The 20,000-nt window shown below is 33.9% G+C and overlaps 1 protein-coding gene across 2 annotated transcripts in view; it reads right to left on the bottom strand.

The window, feature by feature from the left end:
- The window catches only part of LOC142358308 (LIM homeobox transcription factor 1-beta-like), a 16,501-nt gene extending 54 nt beyond the window's left edge, over positions 1 to 16,447 (bottom strand). Inside the window, exons 1-8 of one of the 2 annotated variants that reach the window (XM_075409733.1) lie at positions 16,260 to 16,447; positions 7,182 to 7,928; positions 6,570 to 6,681; positions 5,181 to 5,392; positions 3,907 to 4,184; positions 2,759 to 2,911; positions 2,069 to 2,153; positions 1 to 629 (exon numbers count right to left, since the gene is read on the bottom strand). The exon at positions 1 to 629 is cut by the window's left edge and continues 54 nt beyond it. In XM_075409733.1, coding sequence (XP_075265848.1) covers positions 289 to 629; positions 2,069 to 2,153; positions 2,759 to 2,911; positions 3,907 to 4,184; positions 5,181 to 5,392; positions 6,570 to 6,681; positions 7,182 to 7,928; positions 16,260 to 16,287 — 1,956 coding nt within the window. In that variant the 5' untranslated portion in view covers positions 16,288 to 16,447 and the 3' untranslated portion in view covers positions 1 to 288. Of the gene's footprint in view, positions 630 to 2,068; positions 2,154 to 2,758; positions 2,912 to 3,906; positions 4,185 to 5,180; positions 5,393 to 6,569; positions 6,682 to 7,181; positions 7,929 to 15,771; positions 15,982 to 16,259 lie in introns of those variants that run through there. The other variant, XM_075409732.1, reaches the window with a different exon arrangement.
- Positions 16,448 to 20,000: the final 3,553 nt, after the last annotated feature.

Raw genomic sequence — 20,000 nt, 5'->3', positions numbered from 1 at the left:
AATAGCACTCAATTCAATGACATCAATGTTATGCTGCCGGAAAAATTTGCATTCAACACCGAAAATAAAATAGTTTAACGAAATATTTTGCAAAGTTTATGTTTATTAACGTTTTTAACAGTTGAGCTAATTATGGCGCTGAATGTTGTATTCTAAAGTGATGAGCATTCTTGTTGCTTTTGGAGTGGCCGCGGAGAAGACTGTTACGTAATCATGTTACGCAATCATGTGACGTAATCATGTTACGCAATGATGTGACGTAATCATGCGTAATCATGACATGTCGTTTTACGAAGTCGTAAAGTACGAGTTCTGCATGGAGTAAAGTTTGTCAATCGGATGAGCAATCTGATTGGCTAGTTTCATTGAGCTGTAAATCTCCGATTCCTTCATGTCAAGAATTTGTGGAAAATCGGAGGTAGGGTTGATAAATTCGTTTTCACTTGGTTGACCCGCAATTGGGGGGCCCGAGCAGACGGGGTAGAGGTCGTTGAGTCCCGGGGGTAGGGAGTAGAGGCCCCCCTCCGGGTGTATGATGTGATTGGACTGGGCCAGGTGTGATGAGAAACGGCCGTCCAATTGTGGCTGCAGAAATCCTGCTTCATTGGGAATAAAGACGCTGTACTGACCTAAACAAACAAACAATGAATACGTAAAAATGTTAACTAGTCTGGGAAAAATACCCCAAGGGAACCCTAGGTTTTGGTCGTTTCTTATGACGGCATGCTGACATAGCTATGGCCTGCGAGCCATTTCCAAAAGCCCGTATCTTGTTTTAACTAGCTATAAATAAATAAATAAATAAATAAAAAATATAAATAAATATATTTGAAAATCTCGAAATACACCCCTTATCGAATTAAAATTCGATATGGGGTTATTTCCGAGATTTGTGTGCATTTTTTTCTTGTTTCTTTTTCTTTTTAAATTTAGGTGGGTTGTTTTCCGTTGAGATTTTTTTCAATTACTAAATATAGATATCGACTCACAAAACTGGGCCAGCAGATAATGTTTCGTTTGTTAATAAAAAAGATAAGCTAAAATACAATATTTTAACATAATCTGTTTCTCCCCTAAGAAAGACTTTTTTTATAGCAATAAGCCATCAGTGCTCATTGTTATACAACCAATTTTTGGATCACTATCAGATGTTTTTTTCAAACCTTGTCCGCTCAATTTTAAAATAAAATCATTTTCAATAAAATACGTTTTTAATTTTTTTTGCAAGTAATACAATTTAAAACCCAGTTTTCAAATCAAATTCGTTGCCGTTTGCAGTTTTCTATTACTCGCTTTTCATTTCACACAAAAGCACGTCATTAACAGGCCACTACTGTTAGTCATTTAAATTCCTTTTCCTATAAAAAGGTTTATTCCCACTCATGGTTAAGGAAAGTCATATTGATGAGAAAAATGACACTTGAACATAGTAATAAAAAAGCAGAGTTAGTAAGTACACTTATTAGCAGTTGTGAGTCGAGTGTTAGTTAACTTTAATTGAAAGCTCAATTTTTTAGCAAATTTATGTTTGTTTTGAAAATATGCGGGGAATAATGTCAGTTTGCATAGTACATCTGTATCAGCTATTTGGCTGTTTTTTTGTTAAGCTGACATCTATTCTATCCTTCTATATCCCTCTTCCGTGCTAGAGAAAGTCTTCTTAGATAATCCTTGTAAATATTTGCTCCTATTTGTTCTTTTATTAAACTCTCTCTTTACAAAGGGCTGTTTTGTTTTTATATAATTTTCCAAGTTTTATTTTTTGTCTATTTGTATTATGCCCATGTATAATCTTGGGATACTGGAGTTGAAAATGTGCTCAAAGAGAAAAAACCCAAAAAATACAGAACATAAAATACGAAAATCAAATTTTCCAAGATTTATTTTTCGAAAAAAAAAATTTTGTTGTAACTTTTTAAGCGATGTTTGAATGAACAAACGGATTTAAATATGAATGAACAAATGAACAAGAACTGATATTGTCTCTTTTTTGCAAGAACAGTTCTGTGAATAAGAGTTAAATAAGATGAAAAAATGAACAAAAGTACAAAAATTGTGAAATTCTTACCATCTTCTAAAAGATGAGGTGACCCTAGACCGGTCTCTAAATGATTGTGTTGTTGTTGTTGTTGTCTCTTTGCCAGTTTCTTTACCTGAAACCAAAAAACAAAACAAATAAACAAATTAACATCAATCCATTCTCAAACTTACTGAAATTATCATAATGGTCGAAGTTTCTTGGTCGAAATGTGGAAATTTCTTCATAAAGTTTTTTCAGTAAGTTTTAAATGGTGAACACTTGAAAGACAACTTAATTTCGCAGAGCAAGCAAAGATTGTTTTTTTCTCAATTTCACTCTGATCATAACGGTCGATATTTTTCCTCTTATTGATTGATATTGGTTTAACTTTTTTGTCCGAAATTTTGAGAGTTGAATTGATGTAAATGGGTATAAAGTAACATTTCACCGCGTAATTTCATGTTTCCTAAAATTAAGAAAAAAGTTCAAACCGAATAATTGTTTCTCCGTTGTTGCGAATTATTTAAAAACTAACAACTTGATATCGACACAAATTCCCCTAATTTATTTAAATATTAGCGGAAGCATGCTAATACAGTTTGCCCCATCTGAAATTTCCATGAATAGAAAAGTTGACCCCAGCTATAATTCCATTTCTGAAGCGATAATTCCACCCCCCCCCCCCCAAAAAAAAAAAAAATAAAAAAAAATCTGTTAAATGGTTTTCAGTATATTTACCTTTGCTCGTTCGTTTTGGAACCAGACTTGTACAACCCGGACACTGAGACCCGTGTCCCTAGCCAGCTGTTCACGCACTTTCCTGCAGGGTTTGGAGGAGAGATCGAAGGCAGCCTTGAATGCCCGTCTCTGCTGGGTAGTCAGAATTACCCTCTGAAATCGCAAATAATCAATTCATCAATTATCAAACATTTATATTTTATATTTTAGTTATTATCGTTTGACATTGGCTGGTCTGTTAATAGTTTACCCCCCCCCCCCCCCCCCACCTCCTCCTCCCTCCCCCTCACCTCATCCACGGGATCAACTATTAGCGCCCAAAAACTATTATAATGCGAACGCTATAGTTTGTTTACAAAAACTTATGAAATTCTACAAAAAAAAACAACTACAATAACAGAAAAAAATAGTTTTGAACTCAAAAATACATTTATCATCAAAATGGAAAAAATCTTTATTAACTCAGTATATTTTGGGCTGGGAGTTCTGTAAAGTATTTGTCTCCTTTTTAGGAGCTGTAAGTGTACTTCGTAAAAATTTTAATGTTTTTAAGTTCGATTTCTGGAAAACAAATAGATAAATAGATTTAGGGCTAACGCTACATCGCCCTGTATAAAACCCGCATACTAGGACTTTCCCCCTTGGGGACCGGGCCATTTGATCAGGAGTGTGAAAATAGTTATTTGACAGTTGAGTGGAAGTTATTTGATCCATAATTACCACTTTGAATCCTGCCGGTCTCTGTGAAATTTTTGCCCAAAAGCGTGAAATTGTCACCAGTGCGCCGGGTGAAAATTTCAAGCGAAAAATTAACACTGGCCAATATTAGTGGACTGAGTTAATTAAAGTTATAATTCGAGCTATGATTCAAATTAGACAAGTCCTCCCCTCGCATTACTCCATGCGGAAAAATACAGAAAATAGGATTTTTTCCGTTATACACCCCCTCCCCTAGCACGTTTTGCCTCCCCCCCCCCCCCGCAACCCCTAAGCTGAGGAACATATATCATTACATAGTAAATAATTATATGATAATTAATATAATACGTGCGCTTGGGGTGCAAATAAAATGCAACAACAATTTTTTTGTTGGGGGGGGGGGTGGGGTGGGGGTAGGGTTAAGATCTAAAACAAATGGGTTTACTGACCTTTCTACATGGTTTCTGCTGAATGGAAGAATTTTTGTCTTTGGAATTTTCCAAATCATTTTCATCATCCGATTCGTCTTTCGGCTCCGAATCCAGTTCGTTGTCGCTGTTTTCGGCTTTGAGCTGGTCGTTTTCGTGTTCGTGATTCGAGTTCTCGTTTTTGAAGAAGTGATCAATCAAAGTGGGATCGGATGATTCTGAATTCTGATTGGACAACGAGTCGCCGACCGAGTCGAGTAGGTTCCGAGAAGCTTCCGTCTCGGCCGAAGATTGTTTTTCTAAAAAAGGGGAATAATTGCCACGTTTAATTACAAGAAAAACCACTTCAAATGGTTTTAAATTAAAAATCTGGATCTCTGTTCACCCACCCCTCACAGCCCGATTAGCGGGCATAGAATTTTTCACCACCCCAGGAGGCGTTCATAGTAATATGCTACACTAGAACACAATTTGTAATGGGTGGGGGAGGGGTGTCATAAACGGGGACTGGAGAGCGGGGGGGGGGGGGGGCTGAAACAGAATAAGCCTTAAAACTTAAACAAATCCCGAAAAAAAAACAGGTGAAATACATTTTGACAATTAGGTTTTGGTTTGTATGTGGGCGGTGTTTATTTTATCTAACAAAACCCTGGCTAAAATTAGCTTAAGGGTACATAATATAGAAAAAGTGACAATAACTTTTGTTGCTTCAAAATTGAGATAAAGAGTAGATTTATCTGGACAATAAGTTCAAAGCGTAGATCGTTTGTTTGCGATAATCTGGCCTCCCTAAAATTGTCCCCTCTTTTCAATAAGAGAGATTTATTAAATCTAGAAGGGGCGAGCGAGGGAGGAATGATTCCCAGATATTGCTGGCACGGATAAAAAGTTAGATACAGGAGAGGGAGGTTTAGATCTAATATTGTACTCCCAGTAATTTTCCCTCTCTCTCAAAATAACTCCCAAAAGTGAGAAGTTCAATGATAATAACATAATCTGGGGTGATCCCTCACAAAGGAGTTAAGTATGAACATTTAGATACTCTATCGAGATATTCAATGAACAGCGATTAAATATTAGGTAATGCTGGCTTGATTAATTATGATGAGTTGGGTAGGAGAGGGGGGGGGGGGGGGCTAGAAATATATGGGTATGAGTGTGTGTATGTGTTAGTGAAATGAAGGTGCGTATGTGGGTGGTTGGGTTTTTGGGGAGAGGGAGGGAGTGTGCTGAGGGTGGTGCCTATGAGGGTAGTTGGGATTTCCGAGGGTGGGGGGGGGGGGGGTATTATTTACCTGCAGATGCAAATTGAGGGAACTGTTTTTCGTAGTCTGTTTTGCAGTAGAGTTGTTCTTCAATCAGAACGAATTGGTCTCCTGTTCGAAGTACTTTTCGGCAAACTGCACAAGAGAAACAATTGAGATGGTAGATCTGATCTGACACACGCATAACCATTTCACTTGAAGCTATCTTCTGTTCACATCCGTTGCACGAGCCCGAAATTAAACTAAGCAGAAAATACACTTTTATTATCATTCAACATCATTTCGTCTGTTTTCAAACACTTATTTTCCAGACAAAATACTTAATTGAAAAATTATTTTGCTTTTTTATTTTTTATTTGATTTTTGTTTATTTGATTTTATGAGCGGAAAATTATTTTTTTGTTACAAGTATGTATGACCGTTTGGTTATAATTTCATTTACTTGTATAAAAAGTCATTAAATTTAACCAAATTTTGGGTGAATCAAATTTTCATTAAAATTTAACCCATAGTGATAAGGTTAACTAACTATCTTAACTTATGCTATTATTTTCGACTAATTTTTATTAAAATTTGAACAAATATACTGCAATCTGAAAATTGGATGTTCAAACCCAAATAAACGCAGCATGATATGCTGTTTAACTATATAGGGGTGGGGTATTTCGAAAATTCATTAACTAATTAACGCCTGGTTTAATCCGATATAATTGATTGTTTGGGTGGGTTTTGATGATCTAATTGTTATTGTTTTGAGCGGATTAAAAATTGGTTTTTTACCAAATCTCGAATGTCTTTCTTTACCAAATATGGTCATAACTTTTTTTGAATTGAATGAAATTTTTTACAGAATTCTTTTAAAAAAATAAATTATTGACATTTTTTTAATCATTGGTTTCTATCTGCATGACTTCGTGCTTAGAAATACAAACAAAACAATTATAGAATCGCAAAAGATATACTTTAACTACTTAAAATGTCAGAAAAAAGGGCAATTTTTATAACGAACATCAACTATTTATGAAATTTTTAACAAAATTTTGGGTTAAAAAAATATGCAAAATTTTCAATGTCATAGGTGTACAAACATGTTTAGCAACTGCACACCGTTTTTAAGACGCGGAGTTTTTGAATAATTTTCTAGTAGAGGGAGAAACAAAGAGAGAAAAAACGGTTAAGAGAGAAAAGAGCTTATGAAAAGATAGATATACGACCGAAGCTACCGAGCATGTGTTTGGTTTTACAATGGGTCTTTGTTTTGAGATTAGCATTAAAAACAGCTGAATGAAACGGCTAATCCGCCTAGATGTAGTTCTACATCTAGTACTACTACAGGGGGGGGGGGGGTGTTGTTTCATAATAAACTAGGCGGATATCATTTTGAGATGAGAAATGTTATGAGATGCATGTAATATGTACCTTTCATAGTCTTTGCGGCAGTAGGGCTGAGAATTCCGGATGAAACAGGTTTGGTCTAGTTTGCACCCACACCCGGCGCATACTAAACATCGTTCGTGCCAGCATTGTCTATCTGAAACAGTCCCAAAAGTTACAACACTTGTAACGTTAGTTTTTAACATCAAATGAGCTTATGAACAGCCTTTTCGAAATTTGTGTTTGACATTTACATCCCGACATTTTTTGTAGAGTTTTGAAGACTAATCTGAAGAGCCAAAGAACAAATTAATGTTATTGCGAAAAACACCGCACGTTCAAATTTTAGAATGCCAGATCTCAATCGTGCCGGATTCTACAATGCCAGAGTAACGTACCCTAAACTTATGCTAACTTCTTTTTTTGAGAGGTTCAATAAGCATTTCGAAAGTCCTACCAGTACTTATATAACTTCATTCTTTTGTACTATGAATAATAGTCTTATCAGGTTCTGAAAACTTTTATAAAAAAATGAAGAGTCGATAATTAAGGTTGGCTTGAGATAGGTGGTTTAATTTTTCGAGTAACGGAAAAAATTTCCTCATAAACAGACATAAATTAGTTGAAACAAAAATATGAAAATATTTGAGTATATACCTGTAGTCTGTAGCATAAATCTGTCCTCGATGGGAAGACCACAACCCTCACAACGGGCAGCCAGAGTTGACAGACCAAAATGAGCATCCGGATGACAGGGAAGTTGGTGGGGGAGGTGCGGGGGAGGGGGTGCAGGTTGACCATAGTTGGTACCAATAAGTTGATGAACACTCGGATGTTGTTGTTGTTGTTGTTGTTGTGACTGATTTGATAGCTGATGATTCGATTGATGAGAGGGGAGCAAACTGGGAAGGGTGATTTGATTCTCTTTCAAATTGGGTTCTTTGAAACCCCGCGATCCAATTCTGTGGTCCGTTCGTTCCTCGAAATTTGGAAAGGTCTTGGACATTGGGAAGCAGGAATTGACCGCGGATGACACACTGGTGATTGGAGTGTTGTTGTTTACTAGTTTGTTCATGATTAAATTACTCGTTGTTTTTGAGACTGCTAAATCCGAGCTGATCGGTAGGTCGGCAGATTTTTGGGAATTAATGATGGAATGGTTTTGGCACTGATGGTGCTTGTCGCTCAACAAACTTATTTCCTCTGGCATAATAACTGTCATTTTCCCCGTGTCTGAACCCGCTCCAGTTGTTTTTCGTTCACCTTTATCGCTAACTGGCTTGTTTACTGTAGTTGATCCAGTAAGTCCAGAATCGGTTAAATTCTTCAACTCCAGTTCGTTTCTAGTTCCTTTTTTGGTCGATGGTTCTGAATCTTTGCCCGGCTTCTCAACCAAAGTCGAGCCTGCAAAACGATTACCAAGTTAAACAAAATTTATGGATCAAAATTGAAGGAAATAGCTAATATTTCTAGGAATAAAGTTGATATTTTTTAGGGAACAAAATTCAAACTAGCTGTGAAAAGAACTGGGATTTTTTTTTTACCGGAAACAAAAATAATAGAAATAAATTGTTAGAATTGAACAAAAAGACTCTTTTGGTTGCACTTTTTTAGTACCTAGAACCGGATCACTTCAGAAATAAACAAGACCGGCTGAATTTTGACAGAAATATTGAAGGACACTCACAGCACAAAAGACGCGAAGGAAAAATTGAATTGGTTTTCCTGGAGAAGTAAAATAATTATAAAATATCCGGCTTGTAAGTAAATGAGAAACGCCTCTTTGTTGTCAAAAGAGAGACAAAAAGATTTAAAATGATTGAGGAATACGATATTTTAAGTTTTAGTTTTTTTAGTTTGAAACAATATCAGCTGAAAGGCAGCTCTGAATAGCTCTGAAATGGCCAGTAAAAATAGAGCAAGCTTAGACGATGTGGCTCTAATCGATCTGTAATTTACAGTTTGCAATACTCGACTCTGATTGGCTGGAATTTGTATGTTTGGACAACATACAACTGGACACCTTTGATATGTTCTAATACCCCCCGTCTTAAAGCTGCCGTGGCCACTATAAATATTGCTATTCGTGTAAATCTCTTTTCAAAAAGTTATTCTTTTTAATATTGTTCAGAGATAGATCGATATAGCATTTGTTTATTTTTCCATTGCGGTCTTTTTGAAGCGGACAACTCAGGGATATTTACGACTTGTTAAGAAGAAATTCCCAATTCTGTTCACACACTTGAGCGCCGTGAACAAGGATAACAGGAAGCTTTTTCAAAACAGTTACAAATCTCTTTCTCACCCCCAAACAAGAAAGTGTTCTGATGCTTCGGGATAAAAAACGACGCAAATTGTTCGGAAGTCACTGGGGCTGAAAAAGTTTTCTCACTTTAAAATGTTATACTCTATTAGTTGAAAGTTTAAAAATGTGGAATGAATGAAAATGTATTCAAATATGCCTCCCTTGTCTGGGTCGCGCGATTATTGAAAAGGTCACTTTTTTAGTATATAGTTATGGAAATTCTATTTAGTTAACATTTTTGGTCGTGAAGCCGTTGAAAAATTGAAAGTTGAAAGAAAAAAGAGATTTGAAGAACAAAAAGCAAACTGAAATAACTTAACTTTTATTTTAAAAATTTTGGTTTCGAAAGGATAATCGTTCCCCATTATAAAGCATTGTGAAATTATTTTTTTGATCGCGGTTTTTTGTCCTGTAACTGTTTTCTTCACTTTAGCTTCAAAGGGAGAAATTGATGGCTGGATCAAGATCGATATCAAAGATAGAATTCTTGACAAAATTAAGTCATATGATCAAATAAATCATTAGAAACACACACGTTAAAAATTTGCACACGAATATTTCTTAGAATTAACAATTAACTTGGTTACCATGACTAGGTTTATAAAACAACAGATCACCAGTTTAATAAATACAAAATAATTTACGACGGAACTAAAAGCAATACTGATTTTTTAAATTTGAATAAAAAATTACAATCAACACGAACTTAAGCAGAAAGTTTTCTTTTGCAAAAGCCTCAATTCCGATTATTGCGAGAAACTGATGACAGCCTATATAGAGAAAAATAATTGATATTATTTAAGAAGTGTCTGTTTTCTTAACTGCGTCATTAAAAAAATTGTGGTGCAAGGTACGATCGATTTTGCGGTTTTGTAATTTTATGAAATCATTTGTGTAATTTTTATCATCAATATCCTTTATATATACACAGATGAAACCTACTATGCAAAAAACCAATTACAAATGAATCAAAATATAATTCCTTTGTTATTTGAAACAATTTTCTTCAGAGAAAAACCATAAATACAATAACTTCCTTCAGTAGTTTTTCTTCAAATAGGTTTAATTCTCAGTTATTTGTCCGAGAACGATAACAATATTCGCATGGGAAAGTGTCTGAATTTGCAATTGTATTCTTTTTATTTTTAAAAATGCGGTCCTTTTCATAACAAAATTATTGAAATATTGAAAACCTTTTTTTACCAAATTACAAAACATTTGCCATCATACTCATATCTTTTTTTACAGCATCCTACTTATTTCTTTTTGAGCTACTGTATGCAAAATTATTCCCAATATACAGTGTAAATGATTTTTTTTTAAAAAATTAAAATTATTCAAGGGAAATTAATCAAAATAATTTCTGAAGATTAGGGTGTTTTTTAAAAATTTTTTGTATTAGTATTTAAGAATCATCAAATTTTTTGTTAATAAAAGCAGTTTAAAATATAGACACAACCCGTAGAGGCTTGGTTGACCAACTCTAGCAGCTGAAAAAGTCGAACTTATCACCTTAACATTCTGCCATGAATAAAATGAGTTCTCGCATTAAAGCTGCGCTCCGCTTAGTGGCAAGACAACTGCCTATAGCCCCCAATTGTGGCAAATATTTCATAAGGGGGCTATAATTTCATTGGGAGGGGCGATAAAGGGAAGGAACCTAAACAAAAATGAGATGATTAAGGATAAATAAGTGAAACCAAACTGTCTGGTACTTGTTTTGTTCACGTATCACTATTTTTTTTCTGTTTTTACTTCATTGAGTATCAGAAGTACAAATTTCAACCATCTCCGATGCTATTTTTGAGCAAAATAAAAATATCAAACTAGATCAAAAATACTTCATATATTTGTTATGAAATTTGATTTAACTTAATATAAATTGTTCTCTTCGTATTTTTTTAAAGAGCAAAAAAAAAGAAAAAAGTTTGGCTCAAAGTTCCAACTTAACCACAATGAGAGTGATTGAGGCCAAAAAGATTTTCTGGGAAAGTTTTTAACTGGTAAATTTAAACAGTTACTTTGCGGCAAGTTTGAGGTATTGCACTAATTGTTTTCCGCAAAAAACTTAATCAAAATCAAATTTCAAATTAAGTTCAAATTTTATCAATTTAGTTTTCAAATGAAGCTCAAACTTTATCCCAGTAGCTGTTCTCAATATCAAAGAGAAAAGAAAAATACGAAGATCAACTGCTGCTTTTTAAAAATTATTCCAGTTCATTGTGAAATTAGTTGAACTCATCCGATTGACAAAAATAAAAAGTCAAATTTCTTTTTATTCTCAATTACCAGCTGTCTACTGATACGTTTTTTGACCATATTTTGGCCAATTTTTTTTATTAGTGGTCGTCTGAATTGCTCCATAAAAGTCGGTTAAGAAAAAAATTATGTTGAAATGACTTAAGTTTCTTGTTTTTTTTTTTGTAATTTCCTCATTCACCAGCCAGGGCAGAAATGTTTTTTTTTTCTTATTTGGCATGCCGGCGGTCTCGAAAACCCAGACATAATTTTGAGTATTTTTTGTATGTAGTTTGAGTGTGACGGTGGCGGTGTGGTATTTATGTTGCTGTTTATGACTTAGTTGGTTAACATAGTGACCGGCGGTATTATTTTAAGGCGAAGTTCCTTAGCCCTTAAACACGTGTCTTAATACCTGGCTTAGCTAATTGCTACGAAATGAAGAGGGTCTTAAGTTAATTTAATTTTATGGTTATCAGAGAGACAAACGCGCGTTTCGCTATCAGCCGAGTTAGCACGTAAGTAATACTAATGCGAGTGGATTTGGGCTAAAATTTATTTTGTTCAACTTGCTTTTCTTGTGGGTTCAGGTCTGCCTGAATTGTAAAGTTGCGCCCTAAAACAGCAGAAATCTCTGCCACTCGGGCTTAGTCCCGATCAGGTTCCAGCTGTGCCCAAATTAGCTTCCAACCGGAGGCTAATCCAGCCTAATCCAGAGACTGTTTGCTTTGGGGAGCTGGGGAGAGCCGGGGAATTTGGGAATACTAATCTGGCATAATAGAAACACGATTAAGACACCATTTGCCGTGTTACGGATCTGATAAGGCAAGCATGAACCAGTGCCCAGGCCAGAGATTGAACTTGGTTGATAGGCAGGGCACAACTCTACCTATCAACCCACCTCTACCATAACAACCAACAAACTACCCCACAACACCCCCCCCCACTCTCTTATCACCCATACCATTGTTCTCCTCTCGGTAGAAACTAACGATATACCCTGTACACCACAATGCGTAATGCGTATTTAGTATAAGACAGCAACAAAAAAACCAGTTGAGCATATATAATGACTTTTTTTAAACTTCAAGCAGTAGCAAAATCAACTAATTTAATGATAGCTTTTTTTTTACTTTTGTTGACAGACTTTGTATAAGTAATTAATGCTGCTTAAGTCTGTTACAAAATAGTTCAAAAAATGGACACCGTTTTTTGAAGGTTCAAGATATCGATACTACGACCCAAGCAAACTTGCCTATTATTTTCTGATTACATAAATTATTTTTTAACCATCAACTTGTTAAAATTTACAGGTCAAAAATAGTATTTACATATTAATTGTTTGGTACATTTTAAAACCAAGATCGGAGATTTTGTTATTAAACAGAAATAATAACTTGCGAAGAAGCTAGAATTTCTTTCGAAAAGTGGATAATCTAATCTTAGTTCAAAACCTGTTCTTTGTTTGCTAGACAAACTTGATCACAATTTCCTGCGAAGGGACGGGTTTGTTTTCAATATTAATGCCCAAAATTTGGCATTGCTAAAACTGTCCAAACTTAATTCTAATACTTCCAGTTTTAAAACCAGTCCTTTATCAGAAATGTTCAGGAGAATTTATTCGTTGTGATCCAGACACACTTTTAGCCCCGTATTAAAATGCCCCTATTTAAAGCAATTAAGAGAACATTATACGCGGAAGTGAGTTTTTATTCCGGGCTGGGTTCGAAATTTATACGGAAGAAATTTGCAATTGATGCTGAATATGGAGCGAGTTTATCCCCAAAAATTGGCTCTCTAATTTTTCCTAGCTCTCCCTTTTTTCTGGAAAATATGTTGCCTTTTACCCCAATTAAGTTAATCCAGCGCTGCAAATTCGCGAGAAAAGGAGCATTAGTCTATTATTGTTGCAGCATAAAAGTCACGGATGCTTGAACTGGAATATTGATTATAAAGCCAACGTCACTTTAAATAGTAATAAATCCTCATTTTTCACAATATTTTGACAGGTATTTAAGGACGTCTTAACGGATTAAAATCAGCATATTTTTTTCAAGTTTCAATAAGCGAAAAGGTGTGCGCAATGTGTTTTTTATTCAGGCCCTTGAACTCCTATATAACTATATTCAAGAAATCCTCTCTTTTTTTTCAAGTGGCAGCTATACTTTTTTATTTCAAGCTTTCTGGTCTTAATTGCGAGGAGTTAATCACCGAAAGTAATGATGAAAGTTAAACATTGAAAGCAGCATTGAAAAATCTCAGGTATACGTCATTTACTTGGAAGATATTTTTCCACAAATTGTGCATATCCGACCAACCACTTCTCTGAAATTTTTCTCCTATTAGGCAATTTTTGTTTCCAATTTGCCCAACGTTTTAGTTCAGATCACAATTATAATGAGAAAAATTAATTGAGACGCCGTTAAGGAATCTCTTATACTGTGTTTTTTCAATAAAAGATACCTGGACTAAAAATATAGGACTGAAAACAGTGATTGTGTTTCAATATTTGAAAAGAAAATATTGAAAAACAGTTATAATTGCTTTTATTTGACAACCTTTCAATTATCATGCCATCAAATGATATCTAGGTTCTACTAAAACAAAAGCAAAACAAACTAAACATATTTAAAACCCTTAAAAAATTTTTAAAAAACGAGAGAATTAAAATTTGAAAAGTTTTCACTGAAGTATTCATGTTTTTCTCATAAACAATTTTGGCATTCACAATCAAATAAACCTTTTCGTTTTCAAGTTATGGAAATTTGTTTTCAAGTGTTTAGTTCGACAATTGTTAAGTGCATGAAACGTAAAAATGCAGATGCTTTTTAAAAATCCAGGCAATAAAGATGACTACGATTTGCAGCCTTGAATACAACCCTTGTTGAGAAATTTTCGGTTTTTAAACACAAGAATTAGTCGGTATCGTTGTTTCGTCTAGCCAAAAACAACAAAATTTCCTGTATTTTTTCCCCGGTATTGTCGTTTTTGTTTTGTTTTCAACATAAGAAAGATTCGGTATCGCTTGCAAACGTGAATTCAAAAAAAGTTTATGGGTTGAATTTTTTGATGCCAAACAGTGAGTGCTTATTGTTTTGGAGATTTTGTTTGAATATAGAGTTATCATATTTTTGCATTGAAAATTACAAATCTTGAGTCTGTTTTTGTCAGAAATCATTGAGTATTTCACATACAAGTTGACAGCTTTATTTGTTGACATTTTAATCATTTGAAATTTGCTGGCAAATTCTAAAAAAAGCATTCATTATTTACTTTGCAAAGTATTATAGTTTTCTATGTTATATTTTCTTTTATTCAGTTATTTTCTCAGGCCCAAAGTTTTGAAAATGAAGGTTTTTACGATTTTCAAACGATTATTCGCAGATGAAGCTTCTTGAAAAAAATCAGTTTTTATTCTATAGTCGTAGAAAGAAAGTTAGCGGTGTTTCATTTAAAAAAAAATGAAAGAAAAAAAGGACAGCAAAATTCAGCTTTCTGTGAACACTACAGATTTTTTACCTGCAAAATTAGTGGAAATCGGCTTTTATTGCGGCTCACCCGCTTTAATATTCTCAAAACATATTCGTATCAATTTAACAAAAGCAAATTAATTGCTCTTTCGGCGATGAAGATTTTAAAAATTTATTGACGATACTCAAATTTGAAGAGCTATGTTACAAAACGCTTACCAAAATCATATGACTGAAATCTCTTATATAAAAATTGGTGTTTGTTATTATTGCAGAATTTAGCAAAAGTTGTTTGCAGTTGTGATACGCTCAACTGATTTTCTTAGTGGCTCTTCCTCGCATGCTCACTTAGAGGTGCTGTCCTATAAACTTTTCAAAATCTCCGAGAGAATAAGACAAACCTTGCTAAGAACTTTGGAAATGTAGCTTCATGAAGAACTCTAAATAAACAAAACTAACTCAACAGTTTTAAAGGGTTTAAATTTAAGAAGAATCGAGTTACTTTTTTTTCTCAAAATTACCCCACAAAGACATAAGTCTATCTTGAGCACATAAATAAAGTTCAGAGCGTTATTGAAATCTTCATTTTTAAACGAAATGAAATGCATATCTTATAGGCCTATATCTTTTTTTACTGACCAGTCTTTTGCACCGCTAATATATTTTTTTAAAAATTAAAAAATTCATCTTAATGAGACAAAAATCTTGAAAACTTCAAAAAATTAACTTACTTTGAGGAGAAGTAAAACCCAGCCATGATTAATTCCTCACACAGTTTCGAAAACAATTCAAAGTCGAGCATTTTTGCAACAAATGTTTATATTAAGAGTTCTAAATGAAACAACTTCGCTCGATCAAATGTGGCTCAAATATTACATACATGTATATGAAGTAAGTGTTAAACAGTAAATTATGAATTGAAATTAAATCTTTAAATCAAGAAGTCAAAACCAATATTAAACCTATCATTCTATCAAATATATCCAAATTAGCCAGCAGCTCACATTTTTCGCTCCTTTGGAAAATTTTAATGAAACTAATAATTGATAACACGTGCTAGTTAAGACAGGGCCTTTGTATGTTGTATTAGAGATAATATTACAATAAAAACGTGTGATAAAGATTATTATTTGTTGCAATGGCCGAGTGTCTGCGTCTATATGTGTATGTTTGTAAGCAACAGCGGTCTGTATTATTGATATGGAAAAATTTTAATAAAAGTTAAATCACTTACCTGGCTTTAGAGGGACATAGTGTTGCAAATTGTGTCTGATTTTTGGGCATTTTGGGTTTGTTTGGCTTTCTAAATCTTTCATAGCTGGAAAACTACGAGCTGGGGAATTAAAAACGGCGATATCTTACACGGGCGACTTGTTCTTCGCAAATGCTCTAATCTAAATAGTCTTTCCAACTATACTCAATTATTTCACGTTATTTTCCTCAAACTACCTGTTCCACAATCCCCCAAACAACTCCTCAAAATTCGCCAATTGTGGGGTGGTATAAATTTGTTTCACGAAGTTGCCCATTTTCCGCTTGGAAAATTTTGACCAGTAAAATTGACTTTCTACACATTTGTAAGTTATCAATCTAAGAGTATAAATTTTATGGGTGTTTTAGGTTTAGACATTTGAGCCCCGCGAACAGGTAATTCCTCTAATCAACAAAGTAAACTGCATAAATAAACAAATCTTTCAGCTTGTATGATCAATTCAAACTCACTTTCTTTTCGCCCCACTCCTTCGATCATTTCACGCTTTTCTGAAATTTTCTTGGCCCGAAAATCTCTTGCGACGAAAATTTCGCGCTTCAAACTCGTTTTTTTTCCGAGATTTTGTCAAAAATTTTCACTCACAAATCTAGAAAAGTTAATTTTTTGAGGTTCGGTATTCTGTAAAAGAATAAGTTAGCAAAACCCGCGGCATAAAAACCGAGTGAAAATTGAATTGAGTTAACTAGTTGAGTAATATCTAGTCAAGGTTAATTAATAAAATTAATGCAGAACTGGACCAAAAGTGTTTGAATTTTGGGAAACAAGAGCGTGTATCTATTCCTTTGGAAACTTGGCGAAGGAACTGGGCTAAAGTGGGCTTAGGGTTTAATTCGGGGCTAATCTGTCGATGTACTTGGTTTTGTGAGACACGATTGATCAAGTGGGATTAATTGAGACTATTTTGGGGATTTGGGGAGAAATTTAATAAAGTCCAAACATTATTACACATTTCCCTATTGCGATAACTCATCTTAACTGAAGAAAATTTTTGCCCCAGTTCTTAATAAAGTGATTGTGGGGTGTAGGAAAATTGGTTAAAGTCGAGCTTGTTATTAAAAAGGAGATAGTTATATGAGAATATATTATACAAAGTGATTTTTTTCTAAACAACACAATGCGAATTAGATAATGTAGCACTTGTCGTTTATTAAACAGGAATGATTTTGTGCGTTTGTTTATTTTGGCAAATATTTCTCGATACTTATCCTGATTTGCATGGACCTGTTTTTGTTTTGTGCTCTTATAAGAGAAGTAATTTTTTCTAATTCTGTTGTAAAAGTCTAGTAGATGAAACTATAATTCAGAAAATTGTTTGCTCTGAGCAAATTATTCTAAAAAGAATAACCAGAAAAAATCGCTTTGTTAAATTTGTTAAATTAATTCTTAAAATGTTAATTTCTCAATAATTAAATGTTTTTTTCGGACCTTTACCCGAGCACACGCATTCAAGATCAGGTCGAGGAGTAAACGATAAAAAATTTTTAAAGTGTATGACTTTCAGTGATAATAAATTTTGCTCGAGATACAGTGAAAAGCGATAAAATTTTGAATAAAAATTTAATGCTGAAATTTGCAATTTTCGCAAAAATTACCTCAATTTTGTCCCGCAAAACAAACTGCTGGAGCAAAACAACTTACCTTTGAGTACGAAAAAGGTTGTAAGAAAGTTTCAGTGCTGGTTGCAATATTTTTGTAAAAATGTGAAATAGTGTTGCAAGGATCTTGCTAACATATTTTTTTTTCCTGTTAAAAAGCTGAGAGAGAACAATTTTACGTAAATTGGGCTAAAAAGAGATTGAATTAACCAGACAAGAATCTTTAGTTTTTCAATGCCAACTTGGCTACGGACAAGTAGCCATAAGGAACAAAAAAATAATAAATTGGTTTATAAATAGACATGCAAGATCGAGAAATTAAGTTTCCCAATCAACTACCTTCCAATTTCCACAAAATTCCTGAGTATCGCTAAAATTTGGCAGTCAACCGGACCAATTTTACTAAATAAACATCTCGTATCGGTCTGCAAAGATTACCACTGTAATTGACTTCTGTTCATTGCCACCGTCTGGGCTTATAGTATTAGATACTTTTCCCGTACCGAACTCCAAGTGTAAATCAGTACTGGGCAATTGTAAATGCAAGTCTTCCATGTAATATGATTTGCTCGCTTTCTCGCGGGAAATTTGTTTCTTTAAAGCGTTTTTGGATGGCACAAAAGACAACGATTGTACAGTCGCGATGGCACAGTAAGAATGACAAAATTCTAGGGGGATGGAGAGCATGGTTTCGATCCCCGTACGGAACTTTATTTTCGCTTTTGGATTAAGATTTGCCAAGTCTTGGCCAAGTCTGACAATTCTTAAATGTATTATGATCATAGCTCTGAATCAGTACTGATATCTAGGCTTGGAATTAGACTTGCCCAGTACTGATATTGACTTAGCGTTAGGTACGGGTTTGCAAACGAAAAGACGCTACTTTTACAAAACTGTCATGCACTGGAGTCGTTGGTTGACGAATATTAACAGAAATTTTTTCCTCGAAAAAACTAAAAAGAAGAGCAAGAAAAACTGTGGCAATTCTTTGTGGTAAAATCAAAACTGCTCCCGCATTCAAAAAATTGTGAACCAAAAAAGAGCAAAAAATTGATATGATTACTTTTTTGAGTCATTTTTTATACATTATTCGACAAAAAATTGTGTTTGCTCAGAGAACAATTTCAATCGTCATTGAACTCTAGAATCCATTTGAGTTAATTTTAAATTTCCCGAGGTTTCACTTGAAAAAAAGCAAAACTTTTTGCATTATTTTTGTATTAATTAGTTTTACATCGTTTTTTTTTATAAAATGTTAACTTAATATGTTTTATAGGATAAAAAAATTTTCAACATCGTCTTTTGTGTCGGGTTACAAAAAGCACCTAAGCGCTGTTATTAATTTAAGCTTACTTATTGAAAACGCCAAATGTAATGTTTGGTAAGATTGGTTTATTTGCTATTTGTATATTCGATCAAAAGGTGTCTTACAAAAGTTTGTTAATGTTTATGGTAATGTCAACTTCAGAGTTTGTGGGCCTCTTTTTAATTTTGTTAGCACACTTGCTCATATATTTCAATGACCATTTAAAACTAATATTTGATAAAAAAAAGGAAAAATTAGTTGAAGCTGCTTATGATACCTCTGAAATATATTTTTATGAAAGCAGTTGCCCCATACTCTAAGAGGTGGAGAGGTTGTTTCAAAAAATAATGTGGAATTGCTTTTCTTTAGTGAACCATTCCCCGCCTTTTCTATTGTTCCATTCGTCAATTACTTTTTTGAAATATTTTTTTTTCTTTTTTAAAAAATTTAACTCGCGCAGATATTTATTTGCAGCCATTTCTTTATCAGAATCCGAGCAGTTTGTTTAAAAAGTGAAATATTTCCAAGCAATAATGGGTAGCGAAATTCCAAACAATTGTGGATAGCAATTTTCACTCAGCCATTTCTTCATCAGAATCCGAGCAGTGTGTTTAAAAAGTGAAATATTTCCAAGCAATAATGGGTAGCGAAGTTCCAAACAATTGTGGACAGCAATTTTCACTCAATATGAAGTTTGTTTCAAAGATGAACTGTAGAAAAATATTCTGTAACTTATCAATTGCACTTGAGTTTCCTGAAAAATTTTATTGCTGTTAGAAAAAAATGCATGTTTTTTTCGGTTTTTACATATCAAGAAGCTTTTTTATGTAAAAAAAAATACGAAATTGTCAATTAATTTTTTTTCTGGTAAAATTAGTCAAATTGTCTGACTTGCTCGTAGATTTTTTTTCTATTTCCAGAATTTCTTCATTTCTTAATGATAAAGAGTTCAAAATTATTGGTATATTTTTGATGGCACAGTTTTATAATAATGTGTTTTAGACACCCAGTAAAAGGGGAAAAGCCAGAAACTTGATAAACAAGATTTGCTAATATAGTGAAGATCAGTGAACAGATATATATTTTTTATTTTTCATTTTTCAAAAACTCGAAACTGGTTATCTTGTTAAGATGTTGCTCCTTGCCCATGCAAAGATCTTCCAAGTTTCCACAAGTCTCAATATACATATCTGACACAAGCCTGATGATGTCTCTGATGTCGCTTTAAAACTTAATTCATTTTTGCCGCAGCGCACTTACTATCTTTTTGCTTTTTATGTCTTTTTCTG

Source organism: Convolutriloba macropyga, unplaced genomic scaffold (genome assembly GCF_964194025.1).
Source record: "Convolutriloba macropyga unplaced genomic scaffold, txConMacr16.3 SCAFFOLD_1817, whole genome shotgun sequence".
NCBI classification, from domain to species: domain Eukaryota; kingdom Metazoa; phylum Xenacoelomorpha; order Acoela; family Convolutidae; genus Convolutriloba; species Convolutriloba macropyga.
This window is presented reverse-complemented; position numbering and strand designations above follow the sequence as displayed.